The sequence below is a fragment of the Gastrolobium bilobum genome, unplaced genomic scaffold, assembly GCF_033153095.1.
Source record: "Gastrolobium bilobum isolate Gb01-03AN ecotype WA unplaced genomic scaffold, APGP_CSIRO_Gbil_v1 utg3533, whole genome shotgun sequence".
Classification (NCBI taxonomy): Eukaryota; Viridiplantae; Streptophyta; class Magnoliopsida; order Fabales; family Fabaceae; genus Gastrolobium; species Gastrolobium bilobum.
The window spans coordinates 55,748-75,625 of NW_026898215.1; the positions used below are offsets into that span (position 1 = coordinate 55,748).

Here is a 19,878-nt window from a genome sequence, read left to right on the forward strand (position 1 = left end):
ATGAGAGAAAAAAGAAGATCAGGAATATTGAGAAACGATAGAGAGTATGCATACGAAAGTAAGATTGAATGATTTATGGGGTAACATTGACAAGGTCATTCCTGCAAAGCATAAGCTGGTTGGGCGGGCCATATATATGAGTGTTTTGGACCTCATTTTCGACAGACGGATTTCAGAGTGTTTAAGTCATCAATTTCAATAGATTGGTCGTCCCTACAATAAGTTAATAACAAATGAGTCTGTGATTTGATTACCAACATTGATTAGATATTAGCTAGCATTCACCACTCTGCTGCCTGATACTATTCAATATTCATGAAGAAGATTTTCCTTACTAAAAAAGATTTAACATACTTTCCTAAACTATATTATCACAAATATACACCGGTGTAAGAATAATAAATCTTACACCAAATTTTAATCATTGATTTCCATGCATCTACCGGTTGAGATTTATTGGGAATTAAAAATTAATTAATGAGTGAGACCTAATAAATCTTAACCGTTAGATGCAAAAACTCAATATTTAAGATTTGGTGTAAGAATTATTATTCTTACACCGGTGTAAGATGATCCTGACCATGATAGTTAAAATTTCAATTTAAGTCTGCAATTTTATGATTTTTTTTAATCAAAACGATTTCATCAAAATTTCAAACGCTTTTACATTTTTACGATTTTTTACGATTTTTTACGATTTTTTTTACGTTAGGATTTTACGTTTTACGATTTTTTAATCCTCCTTCCGATTTTAGATAGAATCCCGATTTTAACTACCATGATCCTGACCCATATATATATATATATTAATTAATGAGTGAGACCTAATAAATCTTAACCGTTAGATGCAAAAAATCAATAGTTAAGATTTGGTGTAATACTTATTATTCTTACATCGGTGTAAGATGATCCTGACCATGATAGTTAAAATCTCGATTTAAATATATGATTTTATGATTTTTTTTATTCAAAACGATTTCATCAAAATTTCAAACTCTTTTATATTTTAACTATTTTTTACGATTTTTTATACATTAGAATTTTACGTTTTACGATTTTTTATCCTCCTTCTAATTTTAGGTAGAATCCTAATTTTAACTACCATGATCCTGACCCATATAAATATATATATATATATATATATATATATATATATATATATATATATATATATACACATATATATATATATAATGTTTAGTGGATGTACAATAACTGCACCTAAGGATTCGTACAGTCATATAAAACTATGTGGTTTTATAGTGTGAAAACATTAAATATGGAGAATTATAATCATACAATGGTGGAAATAAATATAAAGCATTAAATATGGAGAATCATAACCATAAAAAAGGGAAAATAAATTTAATATTTCCATTTTCTACAATTAATTTTGAACACGAACTTTCTTTATCCCACCCAAAACAATGTAGTTTCTAGGTGAATGCATCAATGCTTATTTGCAGTCACATTACAAATCATTTTGTCTCACAGACAGAGAGACATATAGATATACATCCTCTCAAATTATTTCCATAGCATTGGGATCAAATTATTTCCTTAGCATTGGGAAAGTATTAGCAAAGACTGATGTAGTATATAAAATGGACTAAGATCGAGGAGCAGCGGATGAATTTGTTGACATTTAGGTTATTTTTCTTTCTAGTTTTATTGCCTTATCTGCGAAATCAAACTTAATTATTGGAGATCAAATTAATTATGAAAATGATTATGTGTGATTATATAATTTCTTTCTTCTCTTGTTTTGATTGCCATAATTAATTGTGATGTCAAACTTAATTATAGGAATGATTGAGCCTGACTGTAAATGTGGGTCATTGTATAGTGTAATAGGACAAAATCCTCCTTAATCATCAAGTGACCTAGACTTTAAGGGGAAAAAATCCATCATTATTTTAAAATTGATATCAAAACCCCTATTGGTAGTTTAGTGTTCAATCCTCACTGCTCCTTTCTTTTAAACATTAAAAAATGTTAAACAACTCCTTGTTAAACACCGACTAATAAGAGTATAATAAAGACAATCCTTACATACGTTCTTACTCTTTCATAATTGTAAAAAAATTATTTTGCGGATTTTACCGCTCCTTTTTACTATGAACAATTAAATTTCAATGTAAAATAAGTGGTTTTGCATATTATTCGTTTATTATCCGAAGACGACATATGTTAGATATAATATAAATATATTAGAGGTATAATAAAAATAATGCATGTAAAAAATACACATTTTTTTTCTCTTTTAGGATTTCATAAAAAATAATAAAAATAGTTATAAATGAATCAAAATACATGTAACTATACGTACTACGTAGAGTTAGAAAAATTGCTTCTCCTCAAATCTTTTACATAAAAATTAAAAAAAAGGAAAAGAAAGATCAATAATGGATTTCATATCTGAATCTTCTTCTTTCCTTTTTACCTTTAAAATCATACTAAACAAAGCTTTAAAAATTTCATATGTAAAATTGACTAGGATTGAGGAACGGCAGATGAATTAGTGGAGATTTTAGGTGATTTTTTTATTTTTTTTATAAAAAAAATCTAATTGCCTTTTATTTAAGGTCAAACTTAATAATAAGGAAATCAAATTTAATTATGAAATTGATTATAGGTGATTGTATATTTTCTTTCCATTGTTGATTTGATTGGTTTAGCTGTGAAGTTAAACATAATTAAGGGATATCAAGTTTAATTATCGGAAATTCGAAATGATTGAGTGTGATTATAGGGATAAATATATGAGTGATTGTATAATGTAATTAGATGAAATTCTCCTTATATATTATTTGTATGGTGACTGAATCATTTTGAAAGTGATCTACAATTCAATCTTTACCGTTGATTTTTTAGTGAATTAAGTTAAATTTTAACAAGTGGGTTTGTATATTCACTACACTTTAAATTTTATAAAAAAAATATTTTTGGGCGAACGGTTATTATTAGATATAATATATATATATATATATATATTAAAAAAATGTAATAATACAAAAATCAACGATTTTAGTTTGTTATCTTATTCATAGCATGATGTCGAACAAACCAAGACACCAGAAAATGTTATCCCATTCATAAACCACAAAAAAAACTTGCAGGGTGTGTGTGTGAAGTGTTGCCTTTGTTCATTAACTAATGACTGTGAGACAAATAAACTTCATAGAACAAATCATAGCCTTCTTCAATATCATGTTCAACCATATCCCATTATATCTAACGGTTAAGTTTTACTAGGTCTCACTCATTAATTAATTTTTAATTCTCAATAAATCTCAACCGGTATATGCATGGAATCCAATGATTAAGATTTGGTGTAACATTTATTATTCTTACACCGGTGTGTAAGTTGATCCTATCCCATATATATATATATAAATATATATATATATATATATATATTAAAAATGGAACAAATGAGTGCGTATTTTGAAATTTGGAAAAATTTGTGATAATATAGTTTAGGCAAGTATGTTAACTCTTTTTTAGTAAGGAAAATCTTCTGCATGAATATTGAATAGTATCAAGCTGCAGAGTGGTGAGTGCTAGCTAATATCTAATCAATGTTGGTAATTAAATCATAGACTCATTTGTTGTTAACTTATTGTAGGGTGTTATCAAAAAAAAAAAAAAAAAAAAAAAAACTTATTGTAGGGACGACCAATCTATTGAAATTGATGACTTAAACACTCTGAAATCCGTCTGTCGAAAATGAGGTCCAAAACACTCATATATATGGCCCGCCCAACCAGATTATGCTTTGCAGGAATGACCTTGTCAATGTTACCCCATATTCAATCTTACTTTCGTATGCATACTCTCTATAGTTTCTCAATATTCCTGATCTTCTTTCTTCTCTCATTCTCTCTATTTTCTACGTACCTCATTAGCCTAAACACATTATCTCAGTTTTCATCTATCCAATTATGTCTCACAAAAGAGAACACTGCTGTCTTTTCGTGTTGTTCATGTTGGCCACTTGTTTTTTTCCATCATTGGGTGACACAAACGCTCAAATTCTGCTCAACTTCAAAAGCTCCTTGTCCAATGCTGATGCTTTAAAGAACTGGAATGAGTCTATAAGTCTATGTGGCTAAGTGGCAGGATTAATGTAGACACCCTGCTGGAATTGTCCAATTTCAACAGTTTTAGTGTCATTAACAATAGCTTTGCGGGTCCAATGCCTGCATTCAAGAAGCTTGTGAGTTTAAGGGCATTGTTTTTGAGCAATAACAAATTCTCTGGTGATATTGCTGATGATGCTTTTGATGGGGTGGAACGCCTGGAGAGAGTATTCATGGCAGAAAACGGATTCACGGGTCATATTCCTACATCCCTTGCTAATTTGCCTAGGCTTTTGGACGTGGACTTGCATGGAAATGGATTTGAAGGAAACATACCAGAATTTGAACAGAGTGTTTAATTTATCGAACAATCAATTGGAGGGTTCAATACCTGAAAGCTTAAGCAACGAGGGTCCAATCTCATTTGCTGGTAAGTTGACAATCATCTCAATTTTTTGACCAATTCGATAAGCTTACTTTTTATTTGTTTTTACCCATCATCATATGAAATTTGAAAAAATATATCAAAACCAAACCTTTTCTCCTCTACGTTGATTGTATTTTGAACATTCTTTTGGCAATGTTGTTTGTTAGACCCTCATTTTATTATTGATTTTCGAGTTATTTGGTGAATCCATTGACATATTTTGATAACATTGTAAATGTTGGAGTCTAAACCAAAGTTTAACTATGACAGTGACAAATTAACAAGTCCAACTCTTTATATGATATACCATTACACGATTTAAGAAACTTTACACCATCAAATATAAACTGTCAAATAATCCCTCCTTCAGCATTTGACAGCAAAAACCAAACAATCAATGACAATCAATTTATGCTCTGAAATTCGCTATGGTTTTTTTGTATACTATTTTTTTTTTCTTCTTCCTAAGGTCATCATATACACCTCTAAACCAGGCCTGCAGTAGCATCCCCCTTCCTCCACCTCTGATCAACAACATCCTCCACAGGAAGAAAAAGAACATAAGAAACACCATGTTCGTATTGCTGCCATTGTAGTTGCGGTTGTGGTTGTTTTGACTTTAATACTAGAAGTTCCATTTATCCGTTGGCGTCGAATTAGGCAAACAGTACAACCCCAGAACAATAGTGCAGTTTCTAGTGAAGTCAGATCCTCTGAGGTGACAGCTGAATCCAAGAAGAATGTAGATGGAGAGTTGATGTTTGTGAGGAACGAGAGGGAGGTGTTTGATTTGCAAGACTTGCTTAGGGCCTCAGTTGAGGTTCTTGGTACTGGCAGTTTTGGTTCCACGTGCAAGGTCATGGTTTTGAATGGACCAGTTATGGTCGTGAAGAGGTTTCAACATATGAACAATCTTGGGAAAAAAGAATTCTTTGAGCACATGAAAAGGCTTGGAAGGTTGACACATCCCAATCTACTCCCTCCTGTTGCTTTCTTTTACAGCAAAGAAGAGAAGCTTATGGTTCATGACTTTGTTGAAAATGGCAGCTTGGCTAGTCATCTCCATGGTATGACATAACCACATTAATTTATTTATTTTACACTTTATAAGAACAAATATAAAAAGCTAGCAATTTAATTTAATGTAATGTAATGTATGGTTATAGTATGAACTTATATTGGATCCTCTCTTGTCTCATTTAATGTAGTCATGTGAGACGATTTTAGTCATATATAAACAAATCAATGGTTATCCTTTCGCCATTTTTTATCCAAAATGTTACTCACTCCGTCTTGATTTGTCAATGGTTATAGTATGAACTTATATTAGATAACTCAAATGTCTCGTATGACCTAGTCTTGTTAGAAGAAACATGAGAGGGTTCATTCTCCTAAGATTTGCTTCAATATATTATAATGATACATATTAATCGGAATTGAAGTCTATTTTGGCTCATGTTGACATTGATTTTTAGGTAGAAGTGGTTCTGAGTTGGACTGGTCAACACGTTTGAAGATCATAAAAGGAGTGGCTAGAGGGTTAGCTTATCTGTACAGAGAGTTCCCTGACCAAGACCTACCACATGGGCATCTTAAATCATCCAATGTTTTGTTGGACCATTTATTTGAGCCTCGTTTGACAGAGTATGGACTTGTGGCAGTGATGGAGAAGAGCCATGCTCAGCAGTTCATGGCAGCTTATAAGTCCCCAGAGGTGAACCAGTTTGACAGGCCCAGTGAGAAGAGTGATGTTTGGTGTTTGGGGATCCTAATACTGGAGTTTTTGACGGGGAAAATCCCAGCAAATTATCTAAGACATGGGAAGGGAGCAAGTGAAGATTTGGCAACATGGGTGAACTCAGTTGTGAGGGAAGGGTCGAGTGGGGAAGTGTTTGATAAGGACATTTTGTGGAGAAGGAATAGTGAGGGTGAGATGATGAAGCTGTTGAGGATTGGAATAGGTTGCTGTGAATGGAGTTTGGGGAGTAGGTGGGATTGGAGGGAGGCTGTGGCTAGGATTGAAGAGTTGAAGGAGAGGGATATTGTTGAACATGATATTGAAGAAGGCTATGATTTGTTCCATGAAGTTGACTTGTCTCACAGTCATTAGTTAATGAACAAAGGCAACACTTCACACACACACCCTACAAGTTTTTTTTGTGGTTTATGAATGGGATAACATTTTCTGGTGTCTTGGTATGAATTGTTTTATTTAATTCTAAATTATATTATTCTTATGTAGTAATGCTGATATGATGATTATTGATGAACCTCTTCAATCCTCACTAATGTTATTCTTATTATACTTATCAAAAGTTTTAAAAAACAAAATGATACCAATAATTATTGGTTAAGTGTCAAGGAGTTCGTTCCTTTAGTTAAGTCACAAATTCGAATTTGAAAATGAAAGAGAATGCTGTTAGGATAATCTCCAAAATGAATCAACATGCTTAGTTTAAGGAGGTAGGATATTCGGATATTTTTATTATCAAATGTTTTTATTATCTATTTGCTATCATTCTAATTATTGTTGAATCCCATTTTTTCACTTGATAATTTCTGAAAAATTTCTAAAGAGGGAGAAAAAAGAAAGAGAACTTGTGAGAATACTAGTTATATTAGAGTGGTAGTAGGTGGGTAGCATATCATACCTCAAGTTGATTGTATTATAAGTAGTAAAATTACATCCACCAATATATATATATATATATGGGTCAGGATCATGGTAGTTAAAATCGGGATTCTACTTAAAATCGGAAGGAGGATAAAAAATCGTAAAACGTAAAATCCTAACGTAAAAAAATCATAAAAAATTGTAAAAATGTAAAAGCGTTTGAATTTTTGATGAAATCGTTTTGATTAAAAAAAATCGTAAAATCGCAGATTTAAATCGAGATTTTAACTATCATGGTCAGGATCATCTTACACCGATGTAAGAATAATAAGTCTTACACTAAATCTTAAATATTGATTTCTTGCATCTAACGGTTAAGATTTATTAGGTCTCACTCATTAATTATTTTTAATTTCCAATAAATCTCTAAAAATTCGTATAAAATCAGGGTTTAAAAATTCTATTCTAACGTTTTTGTAATCAAAAACTAGACACGTGGGGCTTCACGTGCATATAAAGTAATAATTAATCGGAAATCGTTTGCCCCTCGTAACAGAACTCGCAAAGCGCTCGCAAGACCTAAGTACCTCACAAAGCCATACACATGTATCCCTAATCATGTTCAAGTCATTGGTGAACGTTTACGGGTTGTTACACTCTCCCCACCTTAATTGAATTTTGTCCGCAAAATTCGAATGACGTACCTACTCGAAGAATTCTGGATATAATTTTCGCATTTCATCCACACGTTCCCACGTTGTTTCGTAAGCAGTCCTGTCGTTCCATTGAACTTTAACCAACGACACCTCCTTCGAGCGTAAATGTTTGATTGATCTCTCAAGAATTTGGAATGGACGTACGGAGTAAGTCAGGTTCTCTCTGAGTTCCACGTCCTCAGGCTGCAACACATGTGATGAGTCATAGATGTATCTCCTCAACTGAGAAACATGGAAGACGTCGTGAAGTCCGGCTAAATTGGGTGGTAAGGCTAGGCGATAAGCTGATTCACCAATTCTTTCAAGAATAAGGAAGGGTCCCAAGTAACGAGGACTAAACTTCCTCATCCCCAGTCTCCAGCCTAGCCCAGAAGTCGGTGTGATCCTCAAGAACACATGGTCTCCTACATCAAACGATAAAGGTTTGTGACGATTGTCATAGTAACTCTTCTGTCTTGCCTGAGCCCTCTGCATCTTCTCCTTAATCATCTGTACTTGATCAGACACTTCTTGAATCATTTCGGGGCCCAAAAAACGTCTTTCTCCAACTTCAGTCCAACACAAAGGAGATCTACACTTCCTCCCATACAATGCTTCGTAGGGGGCCATTCCAATACTAGAATGGTAACTATTATTATATGCAAACTCCACCAATGGAAGGTATTTGTCTCAACTAACACCTTGCTCCAATATGCACGCGCGCAACATGTCCTCCAGTGTTTGGATAGTTCTTTCCGTCTGACCACCCGTCTACGGATGATAAGCAGTGCTCAATCTTAATTGAGTCCCAAGAGCCCTCTGAAAAGACTCCCAGAACCTCGAAGTAAACTTCAGATCATGTTTGCTGACGATACTTGTTGGAACTCCGTGTAACTTCACAATCTACCGTAAATAGACTTGTGCAAGCTTCTCGGTGGTGTAAGTTGTACGAACGCTCAAGAAATGTGCTGACTTGGTAAGCCGATCAACAATTACCCAAATTGCGTCATAACCTTCCCGCGTCCTAGGAAGTCCAACAACGAAATCCATCGCTATGTTGTCCCATTTCCACTCAGGAATTTCCAGAGGCTGTAGAAGTCCTGAGGGTTTCTGATGTTCAAATTTTACCTTCTGACACGTCAAGCACCGAGCCACATACTCCACAATATCACTCTTCATACCAGGCCACCAAAAGAAGTCTTCAAGTCATGATACATTTTAGTGGAACCTGGATGCACCGAGTAATTTCCCTTATGGGCTTCATGTAACACTTCTTGCTTTAGCTCTTCATTTGGAACTACCAACCGTCCTTGATACCTCAACACATTATTCTCATCCCAGGAGACATCTTGGTGACCAGAAAATTTGTGAACTAATTCCTCATTTCTCTGAGCTCGTCTAATACGACGGATAAGATCATTCTCAATTTGTATTCTTCCCAACCTTATGTTGTGTTTCCTTCGGGTGACAGACAGATTCATATCTCGGAAAGCTTCAATCATTTTCAATTCTTCCATCATCATTGCAGAAGTATGAAGAGTCTTGCGACTCAAGGCATCAGCCACTACATTCGCCTTGCCGGGGTGGTACTTCAACTCAAAGTCATAGTCTTTCAAAAATTCCATCCACCGACGCTGTCTCATATTCAATTCCTTTTGGTCGAACAGATACTTCAAACTTTTGTGATCACTGAAAAACATCAAACTGTGCACCATACAGATAGTGTCTTCAGATTTTCAATGCGAATACCACTGCTGCTAACTCCAAATCGTGGGTAGGATAATTTTCCTCATGAGTTTTTAACTGACGTGACGCATAGGCCACAACCATACGGTCTTGCATCAACACACAACCAAGACCCCTCAACGAGGCATCACAGTAAACTTCAAACTTCCGAGTAGGGTCTGGAATAGTAAGAACTGGTGCACTAGTCAATCTTGCCTTAAGCTCCAAGAAACATTCTTCACACGCATCAGTCCACTCAAAAGGTGTGTCCTTCCGACTGAGACGGGTAAGAGGCTTCACCAATTGGGAGAAGTTTTGGACGAATCTACGATAATAGCCAGCTAACCCCAAGAAACTTCTTACTTCAGTAATTGTCTTAGGCCTTTCCCAATTCATCACCGCTTCCACCTTGCTGGGATCTACAGCAATACCATCTACAGAAATCACATGACCCAAGAACTGCACTTCAGTCAACCAGAATTCGCATTTTGACAACTTGGCATACAACTTTTTCTCCTTCAAAATTTGTAGAACGATTCTCATGTGTTGAGCATGTAACTCCTCCGACGTAGAGTAAATCAAAATATCGTCAATGAAGACGATGACAAATTGATCCAAGAATGGACGGAAGATACAGTTCATGTAATCCATGAATACCGCAGGAGCATTAGTGAGTCTGAAAGGGATCACCTGGTATTCATAGTGTCCATAGCGGGTTCTGAAAGCTGTCTTCAGAATATCTTCCGGTTTTACCCGGATCTGGTGGTATCCCGACCTCAAGTCGATCTTTGAAAATACTCTAGCACCACGTAGTTGGTCCATCAGATCATCAATCCTTGGAAGTGGATACTTGTTCTTCACTGTACCCTTGTTCAGTTGACGATAGTCCACACAGAGACGAAGACTACCATCCTTCTTTTTGATTAAAATAGCTGGAGCACCCCACGGAGAAGTACTGGGCTTGATAAACTCCCTAGATAATAACTCTTCAAGCTGCTTCTTGAGTTCTCGCAGTTCCAACGGAGACATACGATAAGGAGCAATAGAGATAGGTCCAACTCCCAGAAGAAGTTCAATTGGAAATTCAATCTCCCGATGGGGAGGTAATTAAGGAATTTCATTAGGGAACACTTCAACAAACTCATTAACAATGGGAATATTATGGAGTGGGACATCAACAGAATCTTCAGATAGAGAAAGCAACAAATATCCTTCGGCTCCCCGAAGTAGTTCTTTACGGACATGCAATAAGGAAATAGTAGAAAAGAATAGAGAATTATCGTCCAGAGGTGGAACGATAACCTTCCCAGCTTGACAGTCCAGCGTCACGTTATTCTCCGACAACCAATCCATGCCAATAATCATCTCAATACTAAACACAGGGAGGACCACCAAATTGATAGTGTATGTCCTTCCTTCGAACTGAAGAATAACACCTTTACAAATTCCCGCAGCAGTACAGTATCCTCCAGTAGGAGTGTAAATATGCATATCATAAGGTAAAGGGGCTGGGGTGATACCCAGTCTTAAGGCAGTATGTCCCGCAATGAAAGAACCAGTAGCCCCAGAGTCAAATATAACAGAAATAGGATAGCCATTCAAGATTACATTACCTTGGATCAAATTTGGATGTTGCCTGGCTTCATTCGCATCCAGCGTAAACACGCGGCCTTGGGTCGGAGGCTGACTAGGACAAGCTTGATTAGCATTCGGGGGACAATCAAAAGCATAGTGTCCGGGATCTCCGCATTTGTAGCATAAATTGTTCTTGCGCCTGCACACACTCGAGTGGTTCTTTCCACAAGCAGTACAAGCAGGATAACTCTGACGTCCTGCTGAAGATGGTCTGGTGGCAGTGTTCTTGAAATTTCCACTGTGAGCCTGCATCTGTGTGCCTTTGCCCTTGTTCTGACCGGTGAATTTCTTGAAGAATCGCCCGATCCTGCTTCCTCCTTGTTGTGGTGCTGACTGTCTGGTCATAGCCTTTGCTTCATTAATAATTCCCTCTGCTTGCCGACTTTCATTGATCAACTCTGGAAGAGTACGGTTTGCTGAAGACAAGATGAGCTTGCGGATCTCCGGGTGCAATCCACTCTCGAACCTCTCTATCTGCCATTCCTCATCATAAATAGCTCGATCGAAGTTTGCATATTCCATCAGTTGCTCGAACTTGGCAATGTATTCATTGACGGTCATAGTGTTTTGCTGCAGAGACAGGAGTTCTTTATGTTTCATTTTTTCGCAAAGCTTTCAGGAAGTACTTGTCGAGGAAAACGCCTCGGAAAACAGCCCAGGTAAGGTCCACATTCTGAGCTACAAGCAATGCTATCGCTCCTCTCCACCAAGTTAGTGCCTCGCCCACAAGCTGATAAGAAGCGTAATTCACTTTCTGCGCCTCGGTACAATCCATACGCTAAAAAATATGCTCTATCATCTGTAGCCAACGCGCAACCATCTCGGGGTTATCTCCACCTTCAAAAGTAGGTGGCTGGAAGTTGCGGAAATCTTTCAATCGACGACGAGCAATTTCCTCGTCATTGATCTGCATATGCGGCTGATGGGGATTTTGCTCTCGGTGTTCTCGCCATTCCCGGCTCGTGTTTTGAACGAAGGTGGCTAGATCGCCAATTGTCGTGATAAGGTCCTCTGGTGCATTGCTAGATCCTTCTTGCTGAGGTCCCCGTGGACGTACCATGTTTCTGCACTCACCATACCAAGAAATGAGATGATCAATCTCACTGCAGGATATAATTAATAGCAGCCTCATGTAGGTATGCGAGTTCTCAACAAAGAGGCTAACAGTACATCAGTCCTTACCACGATATCATCCTAATTATTTGTCCAATCCAAATCTAAAGTTTCTCCTAAATTTCGAAGCTACATAGCAGACACATATATCAATTGATTCATACAATTAATTCACAAATATGGAATTATAAACAGCCAACGACATACAGAACAATATCTTAACAACATAAACAATTCACATAATATCAATCAAATTAATATCTTAAAATAATAGGAAACAACTAAACAGTCCATTCAATCAAGCACACACAAGCACGATGAATCAAACTGCTCTGATACCATTACCGTAACACCCACTCTTGTACGCGTCCAACAGGAATGGTACTTCAATGCTATTAGAGTGGTTTGTGATATTAGATTGATGTAGAGTCAATCCGGATTGAAAAGAATCGAACTTAAACTTAACGGAACTGAAAACAGTGGCCAAAGCTTGAAAAACGTTTGCAAACGTCAGGAAATTTTCTTCTAAAAACAGTCTGTATCGTACGATTTTTATAAAATTCTACAGAGCTCTAAAAATTGTGATTTTTTTCTAAACTAAAGTAGACATCTCAAAATTCAAGTACATATAAATTTTGTTTGAAATGAACACATGTAGCTACGGGAAATTAATTTTCAACACTGATCAAAGTGCAGGATTTTCAGAAACGTTTTTCAGAAACGACCGTTACTCAAAAATTCATGTAAAATCGGATTAAAGCCCAAATCTGGATTTTCTTCTTTTGTTCATTAGCTAACATCTATATCTAAAAGAATCTGAAGTTTCACGAAATGTTGAAGACATATGGACCGTGATAATGTTGTTATAACACAGACGTAACACTTAGCCAAAACCATAAACAACCGAATACTTGAGTTAAATATGGTTCATAAGTTCAGCTTCTCATGGAGCAATTTAAAGGAAACATAAAGGAAACAGCAACCAAAGTGTCTTGCAAATAATACATAAAAATTCCAGCAACTTATCTTATCAAGTCCAATAATTTCCAAACAAAGAGCACAAACAGCCAACATGCATCTCCCTTTAAACTCTTTTTCTTCCGCCTGCATTTTCATAGAAAATGAGCCCCAAAGGGAGTGAGAATAACCCCAGTAATGCGGTAATTCATCCGATAATGCAACATTATGAATTTAACTAAAGACTTGTCAAAGTGTAACATAAGGTTAGATGTTAATCAAAACGCGTGTATAACGCCAAAACGCATGATCATAGCACAAGAGTGCACATGCTAACAAAACCCCAAGTAATATTCTCTTTTGGCTCACAAAACCGAATATCCTTGGAACCTATGCGCACGGAGCCAGGATGCTCTTGCCGGGTACCTTCGGCATGCCTAAATGATGCATGCTCAAGCATATGATGGTTTTCAAAAGATTTTCCATTATTGCTTCTCAAAATCGTGAAGACCATGATGCATGCAACAAGATAAAATGCTTTGCACACAAATAATTCAAGTGGTCAATGTATGTAATGCACATGCATGTCAAATCTCATATTCACAATTATAGTCACATAACTATAATAACCAAAACAGAATGGTACCAACAAGTAGGATCAATTATCCACAATGCTCAATATCACAAAAGGCACATATGTCACACACAAGCAATTCAATACTTAAATTCCATAGTCACATTAGGTTAAATCACCAAGCACTTACATAATCCTTGAGATACTTAACCAATAATGTCTTCAAATCAATGTGAGTTCCTAGGAGCTTGGGTACCTATTTATCATACAACAAAACAGAAAGCTAATCATCCTCTTTCCACTTAAGTGCTACGGTTTTAAGCCCCCGATCAAGACACTTTTTTTTTTTTTCAATTTCTTGATTACATATTCCATAACTTAAGATGGTTATTTCATTCTCTTATACATGTTGTCCCATACGTATAAAAACACCAAGAAAGCTTATTTATATTCGGTTTATAAGGGCAACGTTACAAGAAGGTTTACCAAGACTTTCAATCCACCAAACTTCGATTTTATAAGAGGAAAAACAGAATTTTAATAATGGTTCCATACAGCCATGTAATCTTCGATTTTTAAGAACTAAAAAAAAAACAGAATTAAGTCTAGCAATAACAGCCACTAATTTTTGACTTTTAGCCCACATGCATTCAAGGGTTTCAATTCCATTTTAACTACTATTAAGGCTTGCTAATCCGGATAAAAAAAAAACTGACTTACATAGCTCTAAGTTTTCGGTTCTTCTTTAACAATAAAGGGCAGAGGGTTATTAAACATCTATTCTCCATCTTCTACCCACATGCAATTAAAGATAGCCAGGATAAGGTAGAAAGAATTAACCCTACCCATAACCCCTCATGAAACCGAAGCTTGGAAGGAGAAAAGAAAAGAATACTTACTTGTTCTTGGCAAGATAGACTAGTATACTATGGGAGGAAATGGGAGAGCTTAGAGAGGTAAGTTTCCTTGAGCAAGATGACTGAGTTGTAGCTTCTTGGTGATGGAATGGCCGAAGAAGAAAGAGAGGTTTCAACCTTCAATGCTTGATGATCTTCTACGATTTTTAAGGCAGTAAGAGGCACAAGATTGATGAAAGATGGAACTTGAATTGGTAAGGTATCTTACCTCTCTTGCTAGCGCACAAGAGAGGATGAAGTAGTGTGGTTGTCTAAGTTTTCCTAGGGGTTCATTGATGTGCAGCGCATGGTGAGACAAGGTAGGGGCTTTGGTGTTTTTAAATTGTAAGGAGGTGTAGGTGGAGCATAAATTTTCTGGTCACAAAGAAGGAGTCAGCGTATGAGTACAAGAGGGAAGGATTAGGGAAGTTGCTTTTTCATTTGCATCCAATCTAATTGGTAACAATTCTACTCACAAGGCTTACAAGAAATCAGATTTTTGGTGCAGATAAAACAGCTTTGGCAGCCATGCATGCAAGGCTATAGGCGCAGATTGGAGGCAATTTTTAAGCCACAAAGAGACATGCATCCAATCAGAAAATTTGTGTGACTAAGTAGGGTTTTTTAACAATTCATTTAGGTGGTTCAAGGGCTGGTTGTTACTAACCTTTTTGGGCTGGATATGCGCTGGGCTTAGGGCTGAGTGCACATAGTTTGGGTCAAATTTTTAATGCTTGATTTCATGACAATTTCCCAATGGAACCATGGGCTGAGTTTAATGGACCTACACAAGCTTAAGCCTAAGAGTTTTATTCACAATGACTCCTAATTCTTGCCCAATTATCCCTCCATGCCGAAGCCCTTTCCTAGTGTTACTACAATTATCATTTTATGTAGTTTATTAAGTAATAAAAGGTTCTAGCTCTAGAGAATTTTGGCTAAATGATAATAACTATGTTTTATTGTACGTTTTCAAAATTTCTAAAATTGCTGAAATTATTATTTTTCTGGCCGACCTTGCTGTCTCTAAAAATTCGTATAAAATCAAGTTTTAAAAATTCTATTGTAACGTTTTTGTAATCAGAAACTAGACACGTGGGGCTTCGCGTGCATATAAAATAATAATTAATCAGAAATCGTTTGCCCCTCGTAACAGAACTCGCAAAGTGCTCGCAAGACCTAACTAAGTACCTCACAAAGTCATACACATATATCCCTAATCATGTTCAAGTAATTGGTGAACGTTTACGGGTTGTTACACTCTCCCCACCTTAATTGAATTTTGTCCGCAAAATTCGAATGACGTACCTACTCGAAGAATTCCGGGTATAATTTTCGCAATTCATCCTGACGTTCCCACGTTGTTTCGTAAGCAGTCATGTCGTTCCATTGAACTTTAACCAACGGCACCTCCTTCGAGCGTAAATTATTGATTGATCTCTCAAGAATTTGGAATGGACGTACGGTGTAAGTCAGGTTCTCTCTGAGTTCCACGTCCTCAGGCTGCAACACATGTGATGAGTCATAGATGTATCTCCTCAACTGAGAAACATGGAAGACGTCGTGAAGTCCGGCTAAATTGGGTGGTAAGGCTCGGCGATAAGCTGATTCACCAATTCTATCAAGAATCAGGAAGGGTCCCAAGTAACGAGGACTCAACATCCTCATCCCCAGTCTCCTGCCTAGCCCAGAAGTCGGTGCGATCCTCAAGAACACATGGTCTCCTACATCAAACGATAAAGGTTTGTGACGATTGTCATAGTAACTCTTTTGTCTTGCCTGAGCCCTCTGCATCTTCTCCTTAATCATCTGTACTTGATCAGACACTTCTTGAATCATTTCGGGGCCCAGAAAACGTCTTTCTCCAACTTCAGTCCAACACAAAGGAGATCTACACTTCCTCCCATACAATGCTTCGTAGGGGGCCATTCCAATACTAGAATGGTAACTATGATTATATGCAAACTCCACCAATGGAAGGTATTTGTCTCAACTACCACCTTGCTCCAATATGCACGCACGCAACATGTCCTCCAGTGTTTGGATAGTTCTTTCCGTCTGACCATCCGTCTGCGGATGATAAGCAGTGCTCAATCTTAATTGAGTCCCAAGAGCCCTCTGAAAAGACTCCCAGAACCTCGAAGTAAACTTCGGATCACGATCGCTGACGATACTTGTTGGAACTCCGTGTAACTTCACGATCTCCCGTAAATAGACTTGTGCAAGCTTCTCGGTGGTGGAAGTTCTACAAACGCTCAAGAAATGTGCTGACTTGGTAAACCGATCAACAATTACCCAAATGGCGTCATAACCTTCCCGCGTCCTAGGAAGTCCAACAACGAAATCCATCGCTATGTTGTCCCATTTCCACTAAGAAATTTCCAGAGGCTGTAGAAGTCCTGAGGGTTTCTGATGTTCAAATTTTACCTTCTGACACGTCAAGCACCGAGCCACATACTCCGCAATACCATGCTTCATACCAGGCCACCAGAAAGAAGTCTTCAAGTCATGATACATTTTAGTGGAACCTGGATGCACCGAGTAATTTCCCTTATGGGCTTCATGTAACACTTCTTGCTTTAGCTCTTCATTTGGCACTACCAACCGTCCTTGATACCTCAACACATTATTCTCATCCCAGGAGACATCTTGGTGACTAGCAAATTTGTGAACTAATTCCTCATTTCTCTGAGCTCGTCTAATACGACGGATAAGATCATTCTCAATTTGTATTCTTCTCAACCTTATGAATGAGAATGAGGAGAAAGTCAGCTTTAATGAGTTGAAGACCATGGAGGATTGTTCTCTTGTGGGTATAGTTGACCATTTGGGTAAAGATAGGTTTAAAAAGGAGAATGACAAAGACCCAATAGAAGTGGCTATTTTAGATGAGTGGGAGCTGGATAAAAAGGATTTAGAGGACTGTATAGGCTGTGTGGAATCTAAACCTGCAACTTATTGGAATGAAAAGCAGTGTGTGTCCTCAAGTCTGCTTAAAAAAGAACTAAATTCTTCTTGGCCATCCATAGAGGTCCCACTAATCATTGAACTTAAGATTCTGCCCACCAATCTTAGGTATGCCTACTTAAAAAAAATAAAACATTGCATGTTAGTGTGTCTAAGTTCCTTAATGTTTGTGAGGAAAAACGTCTGCTGAATATGCATAAATATTTTAAAAAAACCAAAAATTGGATCACAGTAGATGTTAAGAGTATTAGCCCAACCTTAGGCATGCATGAGATTCTGTTGCCTGACCCAAAAAACAACTTCAATGAGAAACAAAGAAGACTTAGTTCATTCTTGCAGAAAGAGGTCATGAAGTGGTGGGATACAGGGCAACTAGCTCTACCTTTTAAGTCACAACTAAGGCAATTTCATGTGGAGCCAAAGTTTAGGTGGTTAGGACCCTATCAAGTTGTAAAAGTATTTTTGCATGAAGCTGTGAAAATTCTGGTTGAGCAAGATGGTAGAAAAATCAAGGTTGATGAAAAAAGGGTCAAACATTACTGGGGAGATGATAGGGACAAGGTGTCTTTCTTCCCAAGAGAGCCAGATTGAAACTGATCATGAAAAGGAAACAAAAAGTCTAGCTAAAGACTATAAACGAAGCATGTTAGATTTTTTTTTATTTTTTTTTGTGTTTTCTGTGACTTCTTTATTTGCATGTTTGTATCATGTTATCTAAAAAAAAATTAGTTTAAATAGTCTGCAAAATAGCTTTATAAAAAACAGAATTGAGTTTAATTGAAAATTTAATACATTGATATGGTTTTACAGGTGTCAAGTGAGAGAGTCAGCTGATACCTACTGCAATGAGTCAATTCTGAGTCTGGGGGAAAGCTGGACAACACTTTTCAAATCAAAAGCTTCAATTTTCAAGTGCTCCCCCCTAGATGCACCACCTTAAGCTAGAAAGGAAGACCAAGAAAAATGAGTGGAAAGAAGATGGTGCAGCAGAAAATTGCTTAAAAAAAAAACAGAAGAGAAGGATGACAAATACTCTAAGAATGCTAAATAGGGCCAGAACCTCTTCTGGCCCAGGTTACTTTGTTCCTAATTTTTTAATTTTTAATTTTTTTATTTTCTTGGTAGCTTGTTTTTGCAACAGTGAGGACACTGTTTCCTCTGAGTTTGGGGGTGGAGTGAATTCATGAATTTTGCTTGTTTTAAATTTACTATTTTTTTTATTTGCTGTTTAGATACATTGTGAGTATTTGTGATTTTGCTGTTTTGTTGATATTATTAGCTATTGTTTTGTTAGTTTTCGCTTCAGTCCTTGTGGTTTGTTGTTTGTTGAGTTGAAGTTGAGATTCTAGAGTGATTTGAGGGTTGTATTGTGTTCAGCAGTAAGTGATCTGTGTCACAACTAAGTGGCTTGAAGTTTTGTAGAAAGAAAGGAACTCAGAGCAGCTGTGTGAATGTAGAGTGAGATGAGTGGATTAATGGTTGTATGGTAATAACAGTGAGAGATTGAGAAAATAAATTGATTGATGCAGAGTGTTAAGTGGTAACAATGGGCATTTGAGATGGTGACTAAACCTAACATAGTGAGTCATTGAGCCTACACAGTCAATTATTTTTTGATGAGAGGTCTTCACTGGATTAGTGAAGCGGAACTTGCTTTGATGCTCAGTTGATGAAGTGTAGCACTTGCTTAAGTTTAAAATGACGAGGGCAATTTTTGTTGTTGTTGTTTTGTTTAACCACTTTTAAACCAAAAATCCATCCTTAAATCATCATCCATTGAAAGTCCAATTTGAGCCTTTAACCTTTTCTTTTTACATACCCACATTTTATCTTATCCCACAATCTACCACACCTCTTAGTTATGATGGAAACAGAAAAAGAAACAAGATGTTTTTGGTTGAAAAAGGGAATTGAAAGTAAGAGACTGCTAATAAAATGAAAAGTTTGATTTCAAAAAAAAAATGGCAAAATACTTTGATGGCTTGAGAAAGATTTACTGTTTAAAAAAGAAAAGAAAAGAATATTGCCTTTGAAAAAGTTGTCAAAAAAATAAAAAAGCATTTTCAAAGAGTGAAAAATAGCAGTTAAAGTAGCAGCCACTGTTTTTTTGATTATGTTTCGTGATTGTGTTTCTTTTCCATTGTAGCTAAATTAGCCAATTCCCCACAAATTTCCCACCTTCACCTCATCCAA

General features: G+C 36.6%; 2 protein-coding genes and 1 pseudogene across 2 annotated transcripts; 1 reads left to right on the forward strand and 2 right to left on the reverse strand.

The window, feature by feature from the left end:
• The first annotated feature begins 3,944 nt into the window (after positions 1 to 3,944).
• Positions 3,945 to 6,619, forward strand: LOC133313903 (pollen receptor-like kinase 5; annotated as a pseudogene).
• Positions 6,620 to 10,650: 4,031 nt separating this feature from the next.
• Positions 10,651 to 11,778, reverse strand: LOC133313904 (uncharacterized). The gene has a single exon (XM_061515316.1). It carries the CDS (start codon positions 11,776 to 11,778, stop codon positions 10,651 to 10,653), a length of 1,128 nt encoding a protein of 375 aa, XP_061371300.1.
• A 4,248-nt stretch (positions 11,779 to 16,026) lies between these two features.
• Positions 16,027 to 16,647, reverse strand: LOC133313905 (uncharacterized). The gene has a single exon (XM_061515317.1). The coding sequence runs from the start codon at positions 16,645 to 16,647 to the stop codon at positions 16,027 to 16,029; it is 621 nt and encodes a 206-aa protein (XP_061371301.1).
• Positions 16,648 to 19,878: the final 3,231 nt, after the last annotated feature.